The 20,606-nt window shown below is 49.7% G+C and overlaps 6 protein-coding genes across 6 annotated transcripts; 5 read left to right on the plus strand and 1 right to left on the minus strand.

Moving 5' to 3' along the window:
• Window positions 1-113: 113 nt before the first annotated feature.
• Window positions 114-2,654, plus strand: PFICI_01180 (uncharacterized protein; the record flags this gene model as incomplete). Its single annotated transcript, XM_007829761.1, has 5 exons — window positions 114-454; window positions 650-815; window positions 876-1,003; window positions 1,069-1,272; window positions 1,328-2,654. 5 exons carry the CDS (start codon window positions 114-116, stop codon window positions 2,652-2,654), a joined length of 2,166 nt encoding a protein of 721 aa, XP_007827952.1.
• Window positions 2,655-5,852: 3,198 nt separating this feature from the next.
• Window positions 5,853-7,013, plus strand: PFICI_01181 (uncharacterized protein; the record flags this gene model as incomplete). The annotated part of the gene is made up of 1 exon (XM_007829762.1): window positions 5,853-7,013. One exon carries the CDS (start codon window positions 5,853-5,855, stop codon window positions 7,011-7,013), a length of 1,161 nt encoding a protein of 386 aa, XP_007827953.1.
• A 2,310-nt stretch (window positions 7,014-9,323) lies between these two features.
• PFICI_01182 (uncharacterized protein) lies at window positions 9,324-12,142 on the plus strand (the record flags this gene model as incomplete). Its single annotated transcript, XM_007829763.1, has 5 exons — window positions 9,324-9,548; window positions 9,670-9,810; window positions 9,865-10,194; window positions 10,245-11,554; window positions 11,617-12,142. The coding sequence occupies 5 exons, from the start codon at window positions 9,324-9,326 to the stop codon at window positions 12,140-12,142; spliced, it is 2,532 nt and encodes an 843-aa protein (XP_007827954.1).
• Window positions 12,143-12,984: 842 nt separating this feature from the next.
• On the minus strand, window positions 12,985-14,445 carry PFICI_01183 (uncharacterized protein; the record flags this gene model as incomplete). Its single annotated transcript, XM_007829764.1, has 3 exons — window positions 12,985-13,928; window positions 13,984-14,284; window positions 14,335-14,445. The coding sequence occupies 3 exons, from the start codon at window positions 14,443-14,445 to the stop codon at window positions 12,985-12,987; spliced, it is 1,356 nt and encodes a 451-aa protein (XP_007827955.1).
• A 2,017-nt stretch (window positions 14,446-16,462) lies between these two features.
• On the plus strand, window positions 16,463-17,830 carry PFICI_01184 (uncharacterized protein; the record flags this gene model as incomplete). Its single annotated transcript, XM_007829765.1, has 1 exon — window positions 16,463-17,830. The coding sequence occupies one exon, from the start codon at window positions 16,463-16,465 to the stop codon at window positions 17,828-17,830; it is 1,368 nt and encodes a 455-aa protein (XP_007827956.1).
• Window positions 17,831-19,106: 1,276 nt separating this feature from the next.
• On the plus strand, window positions 19,107-20,169 carry PFICI_01185 (uncharacterized protein; the record flags this gene model as incomplete). Its single annotated transcript, XM_007829766.1, has 4 exons — window positions 19,107-19,255; window positions 19,319-19,386; window positions 19,456-19,660; window positions 19,746-20,169. 4 exons carry the CDS (start codon window positions 19,107-19,109, stop codon window positions 20,167-20,169), a joined length of 846 nt encoding a protein of 281 aa, XP_007827957.1.
• Window positions 20,170-20,606: the final 437 nt, after the last annotated feature.

The raw sequence follows: 20,606 nt of genomic DNA on the forward strand, positions 1-20,606 counted from the left end.
CAGCAGCAGATTGTCGCAGGGTTGTTTTCAATCGCCATCGTAGCTGTCCCTGATCTGCCTGATATTCTGTACTACAAGCTCTACTTTCCCAACATTGCCATCTCGCCATCAATATGGCCACAGACAGCAGGCTATCGGTCCCTGACCAGATTCGCCAGCTCGCTGATGCTCGTAAGCTCGTCCTCGGCGATGTTAGTTACTATGGCCAGGTCATCCAAGCAACACTTCCAATTTTTGGCCCTACGGCGCATGTTGAACTTCGTCGATGGGGCGCCGAATTTTTGGCCGAAGCCTTCGCAACGCCCGCAGTACCGCTCAGCCAGAAGGAGACGCTCTCGCTCCTAATACTCGACACACTCAAGGCTTTGGTTGAGGATCCGAACCAAGATGTCTTGGTGTTGCGCAGTGTCATTCAGACAGCAGCTAGTGTATATCCTCTTGCGATGAGGTGGATGTAGGTCAATTCCCCTTGTTCCCGTCATCTCGTAGGCAGGAGCCCGTAGACATTCCCGCGTAGAATCGGCTGTGCTTGTAACTGTCTGCAAGAGCTCTGCAACCAAGTCGAATGCCAGCCGCTCCCCAAAATCAATTCAACATTGACAATTGTTCGCCTAAAGAAATCAACGTGCTGATCATGCAATGCCACCAGAATCTCCAATGCCTACGATACCAACACGTGGAAGACCATCACTGCGATCAAGGCAAGGGTGCTGGGACTGTGGGAGTCAGCTCCCTTGACGTTGCGCATATGCTGCATCAAGTTCGCACAAAGAGTTATTCTAGCCCAAACACCAAGCATCAACCCCGAACCCAGAGTAGGTGATTCCTAATCATCTTGGTGAAATGAAGAATATAGAAATGCTGATAGTCTTTAGCGAGGCGATCCGCTCGACATTTCTTTGAACATGGTCCCACGCGACCATTCGGTACTCAACGTCAACGCCATGGAAGCCGAGGCCACTGGGCTTCTCGACCGAATGCTCAGCGTCTTGCAAGAGAGCAGGTATGGTTGTAGAATTTCTGTCATACAGGCCCCGTGACTAACCATCTCTCTTGTCTGCTTTACAGCGATGTTCTCACGGTGGATGCAACCTTGAATACGTTGTCCATACTCATTCGAATGAGACCCATGACATCCAATAAGATATTGAACGCTATAATGAGCTTCAATCCCCTGAAGCTCGCGACTACACCCATGACACCCAAGACGAAAGTAATCATTAGGTCTCTAGAAAAGACGACACGGATGCTGTGCATGCATTTGTCCAGACGGTATGCTCCTCTAAACTTCAAAGTTCACAGCATTATTGCTTACATCGCCATCCAGGGATACCAAAGGCGTCTTGGCCCAGCGAATGCAGCCATATCTAGATCGCCTATCTCAGGCAAGAGCCGAGCTACTTGATGGTGCCAGCCGCAAGCGAGCTCTGACAGAGATGGATGGAACGGAAGCAAAGCGTCAACGCACGTCGCCCGCGCTTCCCGATCTCGAGATTACACCCTTGTCACCGGGATCCCACTCATTGGCCGATGTATTTACTTTCACCAAGAACGAGGGACTCAGAAATTTCGATGTCGCTCTCGTCCCGGCACCAGTAGCCGCCAAGGTCAGCATCAACACTTTGGCTCGGATAGACCCCAACCTTCTGGAGAGGGCTATCAACGGTGTACGAGATAGGCTGGTAGAGCTACATAAGGCCGCCGAGAAGCCACTTAATCCGGAAACCACGGCACTAGACGTCGAAGATGACGATGATTACGAGCCGGATTATTACGCGGCCGAGGATACCGAACAGATTCTCAACAAACTCGACTCGGAGCCATCAGTGCAGCGTGGCGAATTGCAGAAGCCAGTTGTACTAGGAACTTTGGCACTGCCGACATTCAAGCTGCCACCACCACCACCATTGGAGCCGGAGCAAGCTGTCAAGGTTGGTCAGGGCACAGTGACTCGGGTCTTTGGCGTCATGAGCACTCTTGACGACCCCTCAACAAAGAAGACAAAATCTGGCATAAACAGATTGGCTGCCAGCTCGTTCGATCGCGAGTCTTGGATCACTATCATCACCCGACTAGCCACGCGCGCCTCAGCAGGCCTAGACGATATACATGTCAAGGACGAAGAGAAGTCTCTCGCAACGAGCGGCATCAGCTTGAGCAATTCGATACGCGAATCACTTTATGTCTATGTGCTTGAAGATTTCCGAAAGCGTATAGACATTGCAGTTTCCTGGTTGAGCGAGGAGTGGTATAATGATCAGATTCAACAAAAAGCAGCATCGGAAGATGGGCGGGATGTACCTGCCCACTACGATAAGTGGGCATTGCGTCTAATTGAGGGATTCATTCCCTATCTTCATGCCCAGGATAAGGTGCTCACACGGTTTTTGAGCGAAATCCCTGGCTTAAACAGGGATATTCTTGGCCGTGTCAAGACTTTATGTCGGGATCCTAGTACGGTCAACCTCGCATTGACCAGTCTTCTTTACATGGTCATGATGCGCCCGCCGGTCAGAGAAATAGCATTAGATGCTGTCCAAGACATTTGGTTGGAATATGACGAGGCCCGAGCCATGGCCGGAAAGTACCTTACGAAATGGCGTCCTGGGTTTATAGAACAACAAAAGCAGCTCCAGGCTGCCAATGGCGCATAGTGGCAGTGGGCAAGCCGCCGTCGCTGCGTAAGCGACCGATCTCTCTAGATCGACACATCAACAAACTCATCTGCCATTTTGCCTCAAAATCCGAGGCCTTCAGCGATGATTTGACAGAACAGGCGAGACCGAGACAGCATCGTAAATTGAGCATTTGTCTTTGGTAATTGTATCATTAGAGGCAAGCGGCGGACAAGGGGCATCCCGCGCGATGAAGCCTGTTCGAGGTATGAGAAACAATGCCACGACAACTTTGACAGAACCACATATACACAGTAGTGTGATGGATGCTTTGGACAATAGCGTCTTTTGGGCTGGGGAATCGCGCGACTAAAGAACGCCAGGATTGATATCTATACAGCGATGAGAAAAGGAGGAGCCGGTACAGGACGAACAGAAGCCTTTTTACGGCACATGAGATTTGGCGCACACATCTCGGGCATGGATGTCCAGCTAGCTTGGAGAGGGGCCAGGCATATTGATAATGCTTGTGATGATCATAGCGACAAGGACATTGAGAAGCAGCTGTAATACTTTAGTGTCCAGACAAACACTATTTGAAAAAGGTACAACAAGAACCCAAATTATGGAATCGACGCAGGAGCTTACGCCTGCCTTCCATTTTCTCCTCATCCATGACAATGATGAATGCATATTCTGCCAGTCGCCACTAGAGGTCTCTGCACAGTAATGTGTGTTCAGAAACCCCTGGTCTGCAACCTTAGATTTCGATCATGTTCGGATCCGCGCCCGCGGGAACAGACCCGCTTCCATCCAGGGGTCTCAGGGTTCGGGTTCCAAAGGGGCAGATTTTGTCAACCAGGGTTGGCTGCGGGCATTGATGAAAGGTTTAAAGGGCCGGCGTGTTTGAGACTGGCTCTGTTTGTTAATTGCATTTGCTTTGCAGTGAGAGTTTGGTTTTATAAAAATGTATGTGCATATACATATATAGCAAGTAACGATTTATCTCAATTAAAATACCATATGGTCTTCCACGTGTGCAAATTGGTCCTCGGTGCGAATGAGTAGGCTGAAGAGCACCTGGTCATACACGTGCTATATCAAAATAAGGTAATAAGACACTCAGCAGTGCTAGCCAGGTTCAAATTCGCGGACTGGTCCGGATTCGGCCAACGCGTTAATTGGATATGAAATTGGCATGACAGGAATGCGAAGCAGAAGATGAAGGAACCGCGTTCGCCTGCGGGCCTCATTGTTCAATTCATATTTCCTCATCTCAAGTCATTCATGCACTTTGTCCTGGGGTGTCTGCGCGCTTGGAGATCAGCTTTCAGGATGTCGCCTTGCAGAATCCGATACAGGGCATCACACGCCAATAGGCTCCTTTGGACCAGTTATGAACCGCGAATGTTCGAAGAGGCTGGAAGACTTGCGCACACGGCTCGGCATTTGTAGATGCTCAGAAAATATCTCAGATGGCCAATTACCTAGAAAGGTGGGATGCGATGTCTTTTTCTTTTCCACCCTCTCCGCGCATCTGGTCGTTGCTGGGCCATTTCACATTCATCGCTGCGCCTCTCTGTCTCAGCAGCCTCGAGGTGAGCTGTCAGGTGGAGTTGCAAGGATTGGATGCGCAATGAGTTGTGTGGCTGTCTTCTCTCTGTCTCTCTCTTACTGCTGCTGTCTTTTCCCTTGCAGATACAAGAACGAATTGCATTGAGTTGGGCAGCCACTCGCATGCAGCACTGGAAACATGGGGGGCGGGCGCATCGGTACATTGTAACTTTATTAGAATGGGAAGAGAGAAGGGGGCCGTTGCCGGTTGGTTTGATGATGGGATTGTCAACAAAGAAAGAGAGAGAGAGAGAGAGATTCTCCCCCCAGACCATGACCATTTCTTCGGGTATTATTACATAGAAAGGACAGGGTCCTACAATTGCAGGGAAATTGAACTTGTTTCTTCAATTTTATTATTTACAGGTTTTGATCATTGACGGAGATCAGACCGGCTGACTGTCCACTATTTGTTATTTCATAATATCCAGCTTGCGCACATCTTTGGGCAAGCAAGTACCATTCCACAATTCCCGTTTGGCTCCTCTTGTTTATTCCTTCACTATTACGGATCCCATCTCCAGGTGTCTGTGTTGTTGATTGATTATCCACGCCAACGAATAGGTGCTTGTTACTACTGCATCCGTCTGCTTCCTCTTTAGCGCCCTTGTACGACTTGATTGGTGGCAGCCCACCCTATCGAGAATAAGCAACATCCACATTCGCGACGCCATCCGCGGTCTACTCAAAGGCGACCGAGACATCATCATCAGTTACGAAAACTGTACATCCCAGCGTGGCATACCTAGAGAATCGTCTGCAAGTTTTTTGTTGGACTTCATATCGATTCATCCCATAAAAGATAGCGGTCGATCTACTATAGTTACCAAGGCAAACCTTGTTGGCCCCCCTCCTGCTCCTCCGAGGACCCTTAAAGTTGTCAGGCAACTAGCAAATAAACCTAACGGAGGCTAAAAGAAAACAAGAAGCGAGAAGAGATCAGACTGATGAGAAGAGCACAAACGTGGAGATGCCCAGTCGACTACAGAAGCCGCGCAGAGGGCGAGAGTCCGGTACCGCCCCAAAGTACCAGCAGGACAACAACCTCCAAAACGGTATGCACACGCTTTGGTTCTTTACTTGCTTTCTTCTTCCCTTTCTCCTGCTTATTTATTACATTACATACATGCGTTTCGGCTGGCTGCATTCATGTAGCGTACGACCGGCCCCAGCGCTGATCTCTCTTTTTTCCATGTTCCTCTTTCAATCACAACTTTATCCGTTCGACCCCCAAACATTAGTCCAGTCTACCTAGCACTTGAGTTTGTTGTACTTGATCCTTGCACTTGTCTATGTTGGTATCCATTTGTCAAAACGCGCACACAAGATCCACGCCCACCGTCTTTGTTGTTGTACTGTCCCGGAACCGTTGTCATCGTCGTGGCCGTGAAAGTCCATCCATTGTGATCGAACCAATCCTTGCACCACACGGCACTTTTTTACCAACGTTGCTGCTGAAAGTCCAAGCGTTAACGCCGTCCCCTTCTAATTACAGAGCCCATCAGCCCTGCCTATCTCCTAGCAGCAGATGCCAGCGCCACCAGTACGCCGAGTACTCCTACGAAAGCCGCTTCTTCCTCCTACAACTCCCCGACCCAAACTACCGGCAGAGGAGCACTCGACATGGCCAACGTCGAAGCAAGATACAACCCGTTTTCAAAGTCCCCAAAGTCGCTGAAGGGCAGCAAACATCCCTCGACCATACGTACAGTCCCCAGCTTTGAGGACCCATCGGATACATCAAGCTCAGATCCACACTCTGCAAGGAACAGTGGTTTCTCCAGTTCGGTCAATAGCAACACTAGTGGAGCTTCCATTTATTCCCAAAACCAAACACAATTCCAGACCCAGAACGGTACAACCTCCCGGCTCAGCAAAGCCCCGACTTCCTACCCTTCGAAAACGCAACTGGGGGCTACCAGAAGCTCAGCATCCCCCATGGCTTCAAGCGATGCAACTTTGCGGCCTGCCGACAATGCAACCGACGGAGACGAGCAGCCCGTGGATGGCTCTGGGCAGTGGGATGGCGGCGCCGTAGGCAAGGCCGCGTTGGGAAAGACTGGCCGCGTCATAAACAAACTCGTGTCCGACAATGAGGCGTTGCGGAGAGATCTCAAAATTGAGCGCATCAAGTCAGAGGAGGCGAAACAAGCAGCAAAGCTCATGGAGGACAAGATGGAGAGGATGATTTCAGAATACGAGTCGAGGTTACTAGAAGCCAACGTTACCAAGACATTGCTCAGCCGGAAAGAACGTCAGGTCGAGTCACTACAGCAAGCGGTAGAACTCGAGAAGAAGCGGACAGCGGATGCACAGGACAGGGAGAGGACTTGGAAGGACGAGATGGAAAAGTCCCGGCGGGATGCCAACGTGCAGGTCGACGAAGCCAAGACAAATGCTGCCATGATGGAAGGCCGATACAATGCAATTGCGTCACACTGGAAGGAACAGGGCAATGAAGTCAAAAAGGCCACAACAACTCTTCGCTCAGAAATCGCCGCTCTTGTCGAGGAGCGGAGGAGGGACGACGACAAGATCAACACTCTGAGAGACCTTTGCGACCAACAAGATGGCAATATCAAAGACCTCAGGAGGCAGAACGAGGAAATTGGCAACCAATTCGAGGCCTACAAACGTACCCAGGAAGAAGCCCTCAAGTCCATTAAGGAAAACGCCCGGAATCGAGAAGAGGAGCAGCTCCGAACCATTGAAGAAACGAAACAAACCCTGGGCCAACTCAAATGGGCACTTCAAGTCAAAGCGAATGTCAGAGGCGCTGGGTAAACAATTGCCATAGCTGCCAACTTATGACTACATTACAGCCTGCATACTTCGAACTCCTCGAAAGTCACAGCTAGTTTGCTATCTTCTCTTGTATATATTAGCAGGCATACACCACCATACTTTTTTTTTTAAAGCTTCTCCATTTACGAAAACATCCGGCAGTAACGGGGGACACCTTTTTGGGAAACTGGTGTTTGCTCATTTCTGGTTTCGGCGGCTCCATACAACAACGGTCTTTGGAAGAGAAAGCCCAGGGCATAATTCACAGTACGGCGTTTTGTGGAGCAAAACAAACTCTCGACATGGAGAGTGCAACTTCATTGCGAGAGGACATCTAGCCATAATTTGCGCGTTTGTATATACCCGTTCGAATTCATAGAGATCAATGACACTACTTTTGCTTTGTTCACATCAAACCGATGACCCCATTCTTTTGCCCCCGAAGTTCGAACCCCTAATGTGGGGTCAGGGCTGTAGTGTATAAAACGTGAGACTAGGCAAATTTCTGAAAACGGTGCAAACCCAGTTTTATTCTGTTATTTATAGTTTAGTCATGGTGGTCAGATGTTTCTCGAAGGTCTTGTAGAAGATGTTCATTATTGACAACTACTCCACCATTTAGTACAGGTTTCTTTTGCAACACTCATCATAGGCTGCGACCAACTCATGGTTCGCAAGATTGCTCACAGCATTGGCCAGCTTTTATTTTTATTTTTATCACAACCTTATAGCCTTGCCCTTCCATGTTACACTAGCAAGCACCATACATTAATGGAGAATATCGCACTCATTCGATTAGATAAATGCAAGTTGTATTCAGGTTTGAAAATTGATCCAATAAGAGGTCTTTTTGGCCACTGGTTGCCATGGAAATAATTTTGACTTGAGAAGTCTAGTGGTCAGCTCCATATTATTCACAATATGCGTGTGCAATTCATAGAGGGAGTAGGAACAAGTCAAAATACCTAGTTATTAGTGCATTTCTTTGACATAAGGAGCCACTGTTCAGAATGCACATATGGCAAGTACAGAGATGTCGAATATTGATAGAGTCTGAGTATCTAGAGTTGTTGTTACGAAAATAGCAAAGCAAACATGAATCTAGAGTACTGTTCCCCGAGACCAAGACCGCAAATAGAGCTGCATTATATGAAACAACATTATTCAGTGTTTGGCTGGTAGTAGAATCCTAGACAGCAGGACTGCTCCTCTCAAGTCCTTACGGAAGTGGCGTTCATTATGGCAAAAAAACTTCCGTAGGTCTCTGTTGTTTGCGTTGTTTGGAACATCTTGAGGCATTCAGCCTTGACCTCGCCAGACGTCTGGTTCTTCACCTGCACCTACCTGTATCATCTCCTTCTTTTCAAAGAACGGCACATGGACTTGGCTTATAGAGGTTGCATTAAGAGTTCCTGAATAATAAAGGATATGTTCCTCGCTTGCAACTCCGGCCGTTATTGGCTGGTGGTGTCGTAATCAGCTGCTTAGTCCATGTCCCATCTGAATGATTCACCCAGTTTAGGACAAACACAAGGGCATAAGGTCACCCAGCTCCTCAACAAGATTGTGCAAACGACGTTTCAATCGCTGAAAATGGGGGGAAAAACAAATGCTACACTCGCACCGAAACCCGTCCTTCAAAATCTGCTACAGATTGAGTGAGGTTTCCTAGCACACAGCATTGAAAGCCGCCCTTGCCCTGCTTAGCCTGGGATTGCCTAGTTCCCTGAAGCACATACTACTGGAGCTTGAGGTTCCTCCTCTTGTTGCCATCCCTTCTTCTTCTTCTTCATCATCATCTTTTTCTTTTTCCTCTCTCCTCTTCGACAGTATCCAGAGGCGTTTTTAAGCAAAGGCCATCCGAGAATTTTTGGATTGCCACCACAACGGAGACACTCTTTCTACCTTCTTTCGGACATCTTAGCATACCTGCAGTCGCCGCTGCCACCACCGGGCTTGCCCTATCAACAGGATACTTGCACCTTCGCGTTGACCTCTTTTTTTTCTTCCTCCCTCATTTGTTGTATTTGCGTCTGTCTCGGTTTGCCTTTACTGGACCACAGATACTTGGCTCCGTCGCCGATCTAGCCTGTTGTCTTGTATACATCTACTTCACTTTTTCCTTCCTGCCTAAGGCGCCGGCAAGTACGGTGTTTGTTGCGCTGGGTTCTTTCCCTGCAGGGTCATTGATCAACGTCATCTCAACTTTTTCAGCGCAGTCATCACGAGTTAGTTGCAAATGCCCCTTTTGGCGCTCTGAGTCGCCAGTCCTTCCACACTACGGCCTGTCGACCACAAACTTGATCCGTCATGGACGACCACGACTTCAGACCTCGACAGAAGGTGGTGAACTCTGCGATGGTGAAGTACTATCCAGAATGGACCAATGAAAGTACTACTTCCGAATACAGGGCTGTCACCGGACCTGGCTATGACAGCTTCGAGTCATTCGGCGACGTTGAGTTCTTGGTTGGTTGCAACTGGATCCTTCGCCCTGCTGGATTGAGACAGTTCTTTGAGCAATATCTCAAGGAGGTAAAGGTACAGAGATCTCATATGTCCTCCCTCTGTTCCCAGATCCATCCTTCTTCCTTCCTGGCTCGCGTCTGATTGGTATGATGTACGCCATGTTCAATGCTAAAATGTTTGTGGCCAGGACCAGGAGATCACCTGGGATGTCGCCAATGCTTGCTTTCGAATCCACTGCCAACGTGATAATCAAGCAGAGATCATGACGCGAATTAGCATGATCATGGACGACATCCTTAAAGGTGGTGAATTGCCCAGTCCTGTTGATGTTAGTCCAATCTACATGCTTTCTCTCCTTCCATTCACATGCTCATAATAACAGGATGCCGAAAATGAAATGGTACGCCATCCTTCTCAATCAGCCAGTCTGTCTGCCGCGCAAGAGCTGCGCGACTATCAGGAGTTCTCGTTTCCAAAAGAGATACTACTGTTTCCAGTGAGATCCACCTGGAAGCTGCCTGGTGGTCGAGCGGAAGATGGTCCTAGCCTTTATCAGCTGCTCGCAGGAAACGACCCTGCCAAATTAATGACGGACCGTACCAAGAGTACAGTCATTCAAAGTGGCGACGGTTTGACTCTCTACTTCGGTGCCCACAGTGTCGATGAGATTTCCAAAGCAAAGCAGAAGATGGACAACATATTAAGATATCACGTATGTCTCCAGCTCTTGAAAATATCCCAATGAAACTAATTAGTATGTAGGGTATGCGATATCGATATGGCATGACCCAGAACGTCATTTACACCGAGGACAACTCCTCTGGCCTTGTTGAGCTCAGATACCTGGCTCAGACTCACCTCGTTCACGTTCGGAGCATAATTTTAGACCCAACAAGATTTCAGCTTCAACAAGCATACGGCAAGATTTTCGAGAAGGGTTGCTTTGTGCGGTCGTTGCGGGTTCAAGGAGAATTTTTGGTGCCTGATGCAATGCAACCGAGCCCTGTAATCTCCAGAGAGCTTGTTGAACGCTCATTCGAGTATTTCAAAGACCACAGAGTGACGGAGAAGCGGCAAACCTGGCTGGACTTGGCCCAAGCAACGGACAATCTGATAGACACCATTGTTGAGCCCGTCCAGCAGCCTGACCACCAAACTTCACCTGGGGTATATGAATGGACAGATCTTGTATCGCAATTCGGCTCGATGTCGTTGGCAACAAGCTCGGAAGTCTCTGTCCCCACTCCAGTGACTGGTGCGACAGAACCTCAGGAGAAAGCATCAGAAGATGAGCAAGTTGACCTTCTCACATCGTCTCCTCTCAAAAATAAGCAAAATGTTGATGGAGTCCTGATACCAACGAGAACCTATCGACAACAGGAACAGATCCCGCGACAGCCCGTTGCAATTAGGCAAGATCTATCGACAGATCGACCTCGGAGGGATGCTACGCTCTCTAGATCAAAGACGAAAAGTCCCCAAGCCACCACGGGCGATGTGGTAGTGGCTGCGCGTGACAGGATTATCGACAGTATCCCCAAAATGCTAGAACCTCTACGACTGTACCAGGGGTCTGTCATTTTGAAAGCCGAAATCGGACGAATCTGGTTCACCAATGTGAACTGGCAACATATTGGCATACCTGGCCTGAAGCAACATAGCCGTGCAAGGGATGTGGCATCCATGGAAGCCGCTCTCGAATCTCATTGCTCCGCACGAGATCTATATTTCAACAACATTGTAACTACACAAGGCGGTGATGCCAATCACATTGCCAACCTCCCAGGTCCAGGTGGTAATGGACGGATGTGGGTTCCTGGCTCTGGGCGCACCTTCTATGAATTCTGGTGTACGACCAAGAATCTTTCAGGCTCGAAGACTTATTTTGTTCTTGAAATTGATGCCATCGATTTTACTCACGAAATTCGGAAGGCTGACCCGGGCGAGACGAACATTTATGTCCACTGCGCGAAGCGCGACTTTGACTTCAGAGTTGTGATTGAAGCCACGCCTGCCATCAAGGAGAGCTACGAGCCCTTTGCCCAAGAAGTCGTTGCATCGCTGCAAGTTGGGTAAGATTTGTGTTCTTGATCTGCACTAATTTCTGTCATGTGTGCTAATCTTGGTAATGCAGCCATTTGAGCGGTGGAAATGACCTGCCAAAGCTCAGTCTGATGTACTTCCGCCAATGGGGCATCGAAATAAAAAGCGTTCGCTTCCGCCAGGTAGCCATATACGAACACCACGAAGGCACAACCAAGCTGCATATCACTCATGTCCATTGCATGAAAAAGACAACAGTCCAGAAAGACGATATTGCCTGCCTCATACACGCTTACCCGGACTTGGGAAATCCAGACGATGGGTATTTTCCCAACTGGTTTGAAGCGTACGTCACGTCCAATGAGATAGTTGACGCCTTCACCGAGAACAATGAGCTTGAGTTCGCACAAGAGGCCAGTTGGGCCCCTGATAAGTTCAAGGATTCTGGTGCCTTGAATGACCTGCTGGACCATACAACTAGTACGCTGAAACAGATGGATGGTGTCGGATATTGGGTATCCAATGGGCAGGACGACATGCGCTATGGCAGGCCGCCGCACACCAAGCAGCAGGCCTCTCAACAGCGTGAAGCTTCTGAGCCTGGCAGATATTGGTAGCATGCAATCTTGGATGTGTGTGAAGATTTGTCTGTCGGAAAACTCATATGAAATTATGCCAAGAGTATTTAGATTGATGAAGCAGATTCGTGGGGACAAGATTACTCCAGCTCTATCAAATAAAAGCAATCGACTGCGGCTTGACTTGAACCATGGGTGACATCACGAAAGCTCACCAATCCTGAAGAAGTATCGTGGACAGCAGCTTACTGTCTATACCATACTAATTGTAATACTTTCTGTGGGTTCGCTGAGTTGATACTGCGGAACGCTCGAGGTGACTGACATACATGTCTTGCACCGTATCGACTTTCGAGTAGACTTTGAGAATGAGGAACATGGTGGCTGACTAGGTAGGCAATTCCAAGTCAATCACAACGAGGACATCATACACATTGTCTAAAATGAGTCGTGCTTTTAAAACGAGGAAATATGTATTGATTCGGTGGTTATTTTCCTCGAATCATTAACGTCTTGATTCTACAACTAGTGCTAGCTTCTTCTTCTTCTTCTTCTTCTCCCCCGAAAATCTAGACTTCTCGCAGATGCCAATCATGTTGCCGAGGACTGATACTTGGGAACGGTGAAACTGGTCATGTCTGGACTTCAAGATCTGCATGCTCGATGACTACGACTCCAACGACTCCGAGGTCTTTTTCTCAACCATTCAAGGTCCCGTAGAGTCGTGTCTAAATCGCGACCTTGGAACTCTATTCCTCGATCGCGCGCCGTCTCCAAAATTCTCCCGTGGTTTTACTTCTTGTGACTGTGATGTCTATACTTCCACGCTCCCTGTTGGGCCGCTTACTGGCGTTGTACCAGTCGACTGGATAAGCACTTGTCTACAATGCACTTAGATCCAAAGGCACACTGCTTCCCCGTCCGGCTCTGTACTTTCTGGGACCACCTTGGAAGGGCCTCGGTTTCGGTAATTGGCTATCATCTGTGAAGCGCCACCTGTTGTCGTCAATGAAGATGCGTCCTCCTCCACCACCACCAACTGCCCGTGGGCTGGACAACCCGGCAGTCGTGTTGGAGCGAGTAGGTGAGGGCGAATGGCTGCTTCCATTGTTTGAAAGCGTATAAGAGCTTGGGTCTAGCATTGTTGACCGCAAATTCGAGGATGCTCGAGGCCTGCTCACCGGAGCGCCCGGAGGTGGTGCAGGCGGTGGCGGTGCCGATGACGGGGGTGCAGGTGCAGCAGCGGGCGGTGGAGGCGGGGGTGCTGGAGGAGCAGGTGTTGGTGATGCTCTGCCACTCGAGGCACGTATTGCGGCTTGTAGTGCGGCGTTTTGCGCTAATCCGTTGCTTGGTGGTGACGATGGCGGCGGCGGCGGCGGTTGAGACCTAGCCGGCGCTGGTGGTGGCCGTGGAGGACCTGGCGGCGGTAATGCAGGAGCTGAAGATGGCGGCGGAGGTGGAGGCGTGGGTGCTGATGCCGCCGGGGGAGGAGGAGGTGGTGGTGCCGGTGCTCCTGGGACTGGTGGTGCGGCTCCTAGGTTCTTTCGCCCAACCGGGGGCGGCGCTGGTTTCTTTCCAATGGGAGGTGGCGGTGGTGCTTTCATGGATGCCGAGGAGTGTGGCCTCGGTACATCGCTTGGTGTCTTTCGCAAAGACGCTATGGAAGGGTGAGAAGGCAAGCCTGGAGGTGTAGGCACCGCCCTGCCGGGTATGGCGGGAGCAGCTCCAGCCGGTGGCTTCGGAGCGCCAAATGTAGGTGGTCTAGGTGCTGATGATGACCTGGTTGTGGCTTCGGAATCAGACATGTATGAGGAACCTCGGTCGGCTGCTGCTAATCAGTACTCAAGTCAAGGACATATGTGCCAGGCACAGTGACTTACCACCGGTGTCTACACCACCGCGCTTCTTCAACTTGGGCATGCCTCCGGCGAACAAGCCTCCAAGTTGCGGTGCTGCGTCTATGCTTGCCGCCGCCGCACCAGTATCTCGGCTTCCTTGATCGCTGTTGCTGCGTAGTCTATTGCCGCCCGGAACTGGTGGTGCCAGCCCCGGGACGGGAGGAGCGCCACCCACCGGAGGACCGCCGCCTCCTGAAGCCTTTCCTACGACTGGCGCGGATCGATCATTTGTGACAGCCTTTTTGAGCGACCTTCCCTTTTGAATGTCTCCAAGCAAAGCTCCCTATTCTAATTAGTCGCGTATCCGAGGAAAGGCGTGGAGTATTCGCTTACACGACCTGCGCCAGACGGAGCCTTTGGTAAGCCACCAGGGGGAGGTGGTGGAGGAGGAGGAGGGCCTCCCAGGCCTGGCGGAGGCGGCGGAGGGGGTGGAGGTGGAGGCATATCAATTCTTGGTGTAGTCCTCTAGTGAATTCAATATTTCGATATGCGTGCAGCGTTGCTGTACTGTCTAAGATGGGATGGGCAGCCGGCGCAAGCGGGTAGAGGAAATGCTCTGTGCGGTCGGTCGATCGCAGCGGAATGAGCCTGGCAACGAGTGACGGGATTCAGGCGTGTGTACTGAAGTTGTTGGCGTGTAAAATATGTAGAGTCGCACTGCGAGCCGAAGAAGAGGCAAGAAAGAAAGAATGCTGATTGTGTAGAAAGTTATGGCCAACTCTCATATGCGTGTACAAAGATGAAAGAAGAGAGATTTGAAGTTGCGATCAATGTGGCTCTTAATTGCGATGGCCCCTCGAAGCCCAACATTGGAAGCCTGGGCTGAAAACGTAGGTGGTCAGGTAGGTACAGTAGGTAGGTACCTCCTGCAACCTAGGGTCCCTCCTAGTCGTGTGTCGTCACTGCTTGTGGCGCAGGCTGGTACGTACAGCAACTATGAATAAGCAAGCCACCAGCTTCAAGGGTATCAATGGTGGGGGTACAGAGTACCATTGTACAGCAGAATATTGATACTTCTGATACAAAGTCACCACTACAAAAGAGGCCAATATGCCTTGCAATGTTTCCATGATTGCAGCGAAAATTACGTATATAGCCATTCTGGACTTGAAATTATTTACCTTGTAATTAACAACGTTGGCTATTGAGTTTTCAATTCACTGCAATCCACTGCAATTCATGCCTTTGCCTGCCATGTTTGCCTTGGAATTGGAATTGTGTAGTAAGCACGCATTTCCATAATTTGCACGGACTCGGGCAATAATATCCGTAAGATTCTTTCTATCTACTGAATCGTAAGAATGTAATAATCTCCTGAAAGAGAATTTCACAAGTTTTGTCGCTTGAAATTATTGTAGCAATAAATACGTAGTCGTCAGCTACCAAGTATAACATGACGAGCCCTGACTCTGAACATGTTGGCGCAACGCTGGCCCTCCCTTTGGGTATGGGCTTTCATTTTACTACATGAACTATGCAAACACGTTCACCGCTTAAAGGCCCTAAATCTTCATACCCTATGCTGGAAGCTGATTCTCGGGCCCTCAGATGGGGAGGGGAAAAGGAAAGAAAGGGGTTTTTATCAAGCCACGGCGGCAGAAAAGATGCGCTTGGAGAGCCGTCCATTTACCTGGAAGTACGTCAACTCAAGACTCGAGAGAGTCAACCTGAAGGTTTGCCATTACAAGTTTCAGGTGTCTTCCCCAGCAATTATGCGACACTTATGAATGGGGAAGCACTCGTCTCGGGCCAAGATGGTTGCCAAGATGACAGTACAGGTGCGGACTGTTATTACGAACCGGCCTGTGAATAACTTGGCCAAGTCATGCAGCTATGGGAAGTAACCCAAAACTCGAACAGCAATGATGCTCAAGTGACGGAGACGTCCAAATCCTGCTGGACTGACAACAGCTTTGGATCATTTGTTGTACGAAGGACCAGAACACAACTGATTCATGGACTGGTGATCATATACACATATGCAAGTTGGCGTATCAATAATAATTGAACAACCAAAATAGTCTGATTGGTTGTCGCGACTATACCCTGTGTCAATGGTTGGACACTATTCGTGGACCCTGGAGACTGAACACTGAGTGGGCTGACCCAATACTATGTACTCTATTGGGGTGCCCCGACGCCCCGGCGGTGGGACTCGATTGGACAATCCGCCCAGCTTGACTTTTTTTTTCCTTCTTCCCTAGCCGGAAAAGCTGGGGAAGCTTCTCAGAGCTCCAGCCCAGCTGCACCCCCACGTGCAACAAAGGACATCGCATTGCATTCGCGCCGCACCGCAACGCAACGCATCGCATCGCGTTTGACGCCAACAAATCTTCTCCTGGTCGCGAACCTCTATCACTCAAACCACCGAGCCGTGCCAACACACTCATCTTACTGCCCGGCGACCGCTTCTTCCGCACTGCGCCAAATGTCCCTAGGAACTTGGGGCATGTCCAGCGCCATGCGGCGACCAGCGTGGGCTCCCAAACAAGCTCCCGTTTGCTTGATCTGCGACGCTCTAACTGTTCGAGGCCCAAGCAGAGCCAAGGCCACCTTCACTACGCGGAGTGTCTCCAATGCTCGACCTGCGCTGGACCGACGACCTCGTTGTTCCAGCATCCAGCCGGTGGCGGTAGCAAACACAAGTCGGCCAAGATGGCTAGCATCACGCATCAACAGTCGCACATCTGCAGAAGGGAAGCAAGACGGGGGCCAAGCCGCGGTCAAGCCGCCGCCCGTTCCCGAAGCGGCAGGCAGAGAGATTACTTCTCTGACAAACATGTTGGCCTACATTGATAACAACAAAGCCAAGGTGCTCAACCATCGTGGCGTTCCATCCGAGGCCGATATCAGTGCTGCGCTTCAGGCCTGCCAGATCGTGGCAGATTATATCATGGACGATTCTGTGCAGCCTCAAATCAGTCACATGATTAGCGAAACCGACTCGGCTGCCTCGAATTTGTTGTCCCTGGATCCTAGCGGCCGAAAGAAGACGACTTCTAGGCCAGCGACATTCGAGGAGGCCGGTACCAGTCCCCGTAACACCTTGGTGTCTAATCAGTTGATGCAGATGATCGACAGGATATCTGAGGCTGCCTACGTCACGCTTGCACACCCTACCGTTTTGATCACGCCAAGCTTGCTGGAGCAGTATGTAAAGGTGCAGGCCACATTAGGTAGGCCGGAGACGCTGCCTAGGGTGTTCCAGTTATATGCTTCAAAACCTAGACCGCAAGAGGTTTCGGGGTCTATCAAGTATTCGAAACAGAACCCCAACCAGGCCTCCAAGGCTATAGACACAGACGTCGCGGACATGGCACTGGACACTGCTATCGAGGCCAAGAACCTCGACGCCGCCGTGGGTATCATTGAGAACACATACACTACAACGGCCTTTATTCGATCAAAAGTGCTGCGCAAGAGCACACTTCCATTGGCCACGTTTGCCGCGACACCGCTGGCGGCATATGCTGTGGCAAGGAACTTTTCCATCTTCCAAGACGCCATGGACACTGCGCAAGCAACCAACGTAGCATTTGCCGGAATACTAGCATATGTGGGATTCACAGCCACGATTGGCGTGGTTGCAGCAACTACAGCAAATGACCAGATGAAGCGGGTGACGTGGGCTCCAGGAGTACCTCTGCGCTCGCGCTGGGTCCGGGAGGAAGAGAGAGCGGCGCTAGATAGAATCGCCTGCGCATGGGGTTTCGCGGAGCCTTGGCGGCAGGGCGAAGAAGAAGGCCCCGAGTGGGATGTGCTCCGCGAGTACATTGGGCAGAAAGGGATGGTACTAGACCGGACCGAGCTAATGGAGGGCATGGAGTAGACCGAGTAATAGTAGTTCAGGCCCGGAAGCTTATCAACGCCACCATCAAGGTCCCAGCACTTGCCAGGCACGAAGAGAAATGTGTCGATGGAATTTTCTTTTCTTCTTTTCGTTTCGCTTTGTTATGATCTGTCGGCCATCTTATGTTATCATATATGCAGGCCGTTGGTAACAAAGAGTGGTCTGGACCCGGCGACGTTATCAGAGTTGACACGTGCTTTTAGGATAGGTTCCAGAGCATATCATGGGGAAAAAGCAAAGTCTAAAATACTCTGCCGGAATGGATCCAATGATACGGAACCCCCAGCCCGAATTTTATGGTGGCTTGAGTAGGTAACGAGTCACATTCAATTTGTAGAACCATCAATCATCACTGCTACTACGTACCTAGTGGTTACAAGACTCTTCTCACTGTCCGCTTGAAAGAGCTGCAATTGTGACTCGGTATTAGCCAAGCCCGTACAGCTGGAGCCTGGGCAGCAATGAGGAAATGGGACTGCACAGCACAGTACAGAGTCGGTGATTAAGCGCCAATATCCCGCCCGACAGAGACAGACAGACACGATTCGCGCGGCATCTTTCCTTATTCTCGCCAAGGGTTGATCGACAGCATTGTTTCACTCCGCCTCCGCCGCCAAGCAACGACAAGAGATACCATCTATCGAGAGTAATACTGAGCAATCACACAATCTAATCTCACCAACTGTTTCTTCGTCATTTTTTCCAAAACTCTTTTGCTGCGGCCACCCACTTTTAATCCGTCTCGGCGGTCCATGTACCAAATGGGCCCCTCCCCCAACTGCCCAAATACCGACCAGGACAAGACAAGACTTGTTGACTGGACTGGACTGACCGTGACTGACAGACCGCATACTAGCCCAAGCGTCACCAGCGTTTGCCAAAAGGTTCCACCGCGGCCATGGCGAACTCACTGCTCCTTCCCGTATACAGTCGTCCAAGACGTGACTACTCGTTGCTGACTGACTAACATACCATGTATCTACCGTCGTGGCTGTCGATCATTTAACGTCTCCTAAAGTCTACATGCCATTATAATACCTGCCAGCCGCTCCCGTCCTTCTAGTTTTCTTTCGAAAAGACACCGCATAAGTCGTTTTTTGGTCTGTTACACATTTGCTTGTTACCTTTTCAAAAGTGATCTCTACATATACATGTTCCATCATCATCGACCAGACTTATTATAACCAAAAGAAAAAAAAAACATTTTATTTTATCTTTCCCTTTCGTGGTCTACCACGACTCGACAGACTTCAACATGGTTCCAGCAGAAGTCGACGAGGCCAAGTGCAGACACTATGCCCAATTCATGTACAGACTCGACCGGATACATTTCGATGCCTTGTATTGGTCTCTTTTCTTTGTCGTGATTGGAATATTGTTTGTAGCGTCATGGATATACCAATCGTAAGTTCTCATGTCCGCACGTCTTGTTATTTATCGTTATCCCCAGGCTTACAAGAACCCCAGCGTCATGAAATATGCAGACAACCCAAACCAGGATAAAGCCGAATTTCGAAGAAAGCTCAAAATTGCCAGTAAGCAGACACTAAACTTGCTCTCTATGTTCCTCTGGAATACTCACTAATCCCGATTGTTTTTTGTAGTGGTCTACACAACAATATTATTCCTTGTGGCAGGTGTGGCAGTGGTAATGGAAGTCTTTAGCCTTTTGGCCTTGCAGTTCTGCGACGGAGAGGATCTCATGAGTTTATACTGGTCTACATGGACTATGCTTCAACTTGGAGCCGAGATTGCCATACTCGGAGTCGACTTGGCTTTGTACCATGCACTTTTCGACATCAAGCATCCGTAAGTCCAATACCTGGCCACCACCACCACCATCATCATCACTACCATCGCCCGTATACAAAGGCTAAACATTATTCTTTCTTAGGAAATGGGCCCTTGCTCTCGGTACCCCAGTCTTGGTGGTCGCTGGGTTCGGTCATGTCATACCCATCCTGTTCCGCAAGGCCGCCCGCAAACTCAAGAGAAAGCACGAGGAGACACGCATGTCTCGCAGGAACTCGAAAGACCTGATGACCGAGAAGACCAACACCTCCTCGGCTGCTAGTATCAAGCCAGAGGTTGAAGAGCGCTCTCGGGCCAACAGTACCGCCAATGGCCTGATGGGACAAGCACTGGCGCCTCCACTCATCACCTTTGAGATTGATGTCGGAGGCAACGACGATGTCATTCGAAAGTGGCCCAGTTTCCTGCGCTTGGAAAACGGCAAGGCACTTATCCAAGCCTCTATTCGGCAAGACAGTTTCGACCTCGAGGCACAGCGACCAGGTCCCAGCGGCAGGACCCGATGACGGAATGGCTTCTGCATTTGATTTTCATGTGCTTATTGCGATTTACTCTACCCATTCACGTTTTGATTTTCGCTTTCTATTTTATTTTTATTTTGGGATTTACTTGCGCAGACGGTCGGGATACACATTATGACGATATCAACGACTATTTCCTACAGTCAGTCACGATCAGGGACTAGGAAAGGATCCCAGCATGAGCATTGGGATAAACAAGAAGAGAGGCTTGAATCTTATTTTCTGCCTTTCTCAGGGACTTGGCATAGAAGATACGAAGACTGGGAGATTTAGAATAGAAACAAGATATCACACAAGATTTGGTATTCGAAACTATAGCTTTCCAGAATACAGCGGTACTAGAATCCTGCAAATGAGCAGCAGAACTCGTCACAGTCCACTATTCGTTTGAGCACACCATGACTGGACGACATTTGAGTTTG

This window comes from Pestalotiopsis fici (genome assembly GCF_000516985.1).
Source record: "Pestalotiopsis fici W106-1 unplaced genomic scaffold PFICI_Scf_1, whole genome shotgun sequence".
Lineage (NCBI taxonomy): Eukaryota > Fungi > Ascomycota > Sordariomycetes > Amphisphaeriales > Sporocadaceae > Pestalotiopsis > Pestalotiopsis fici.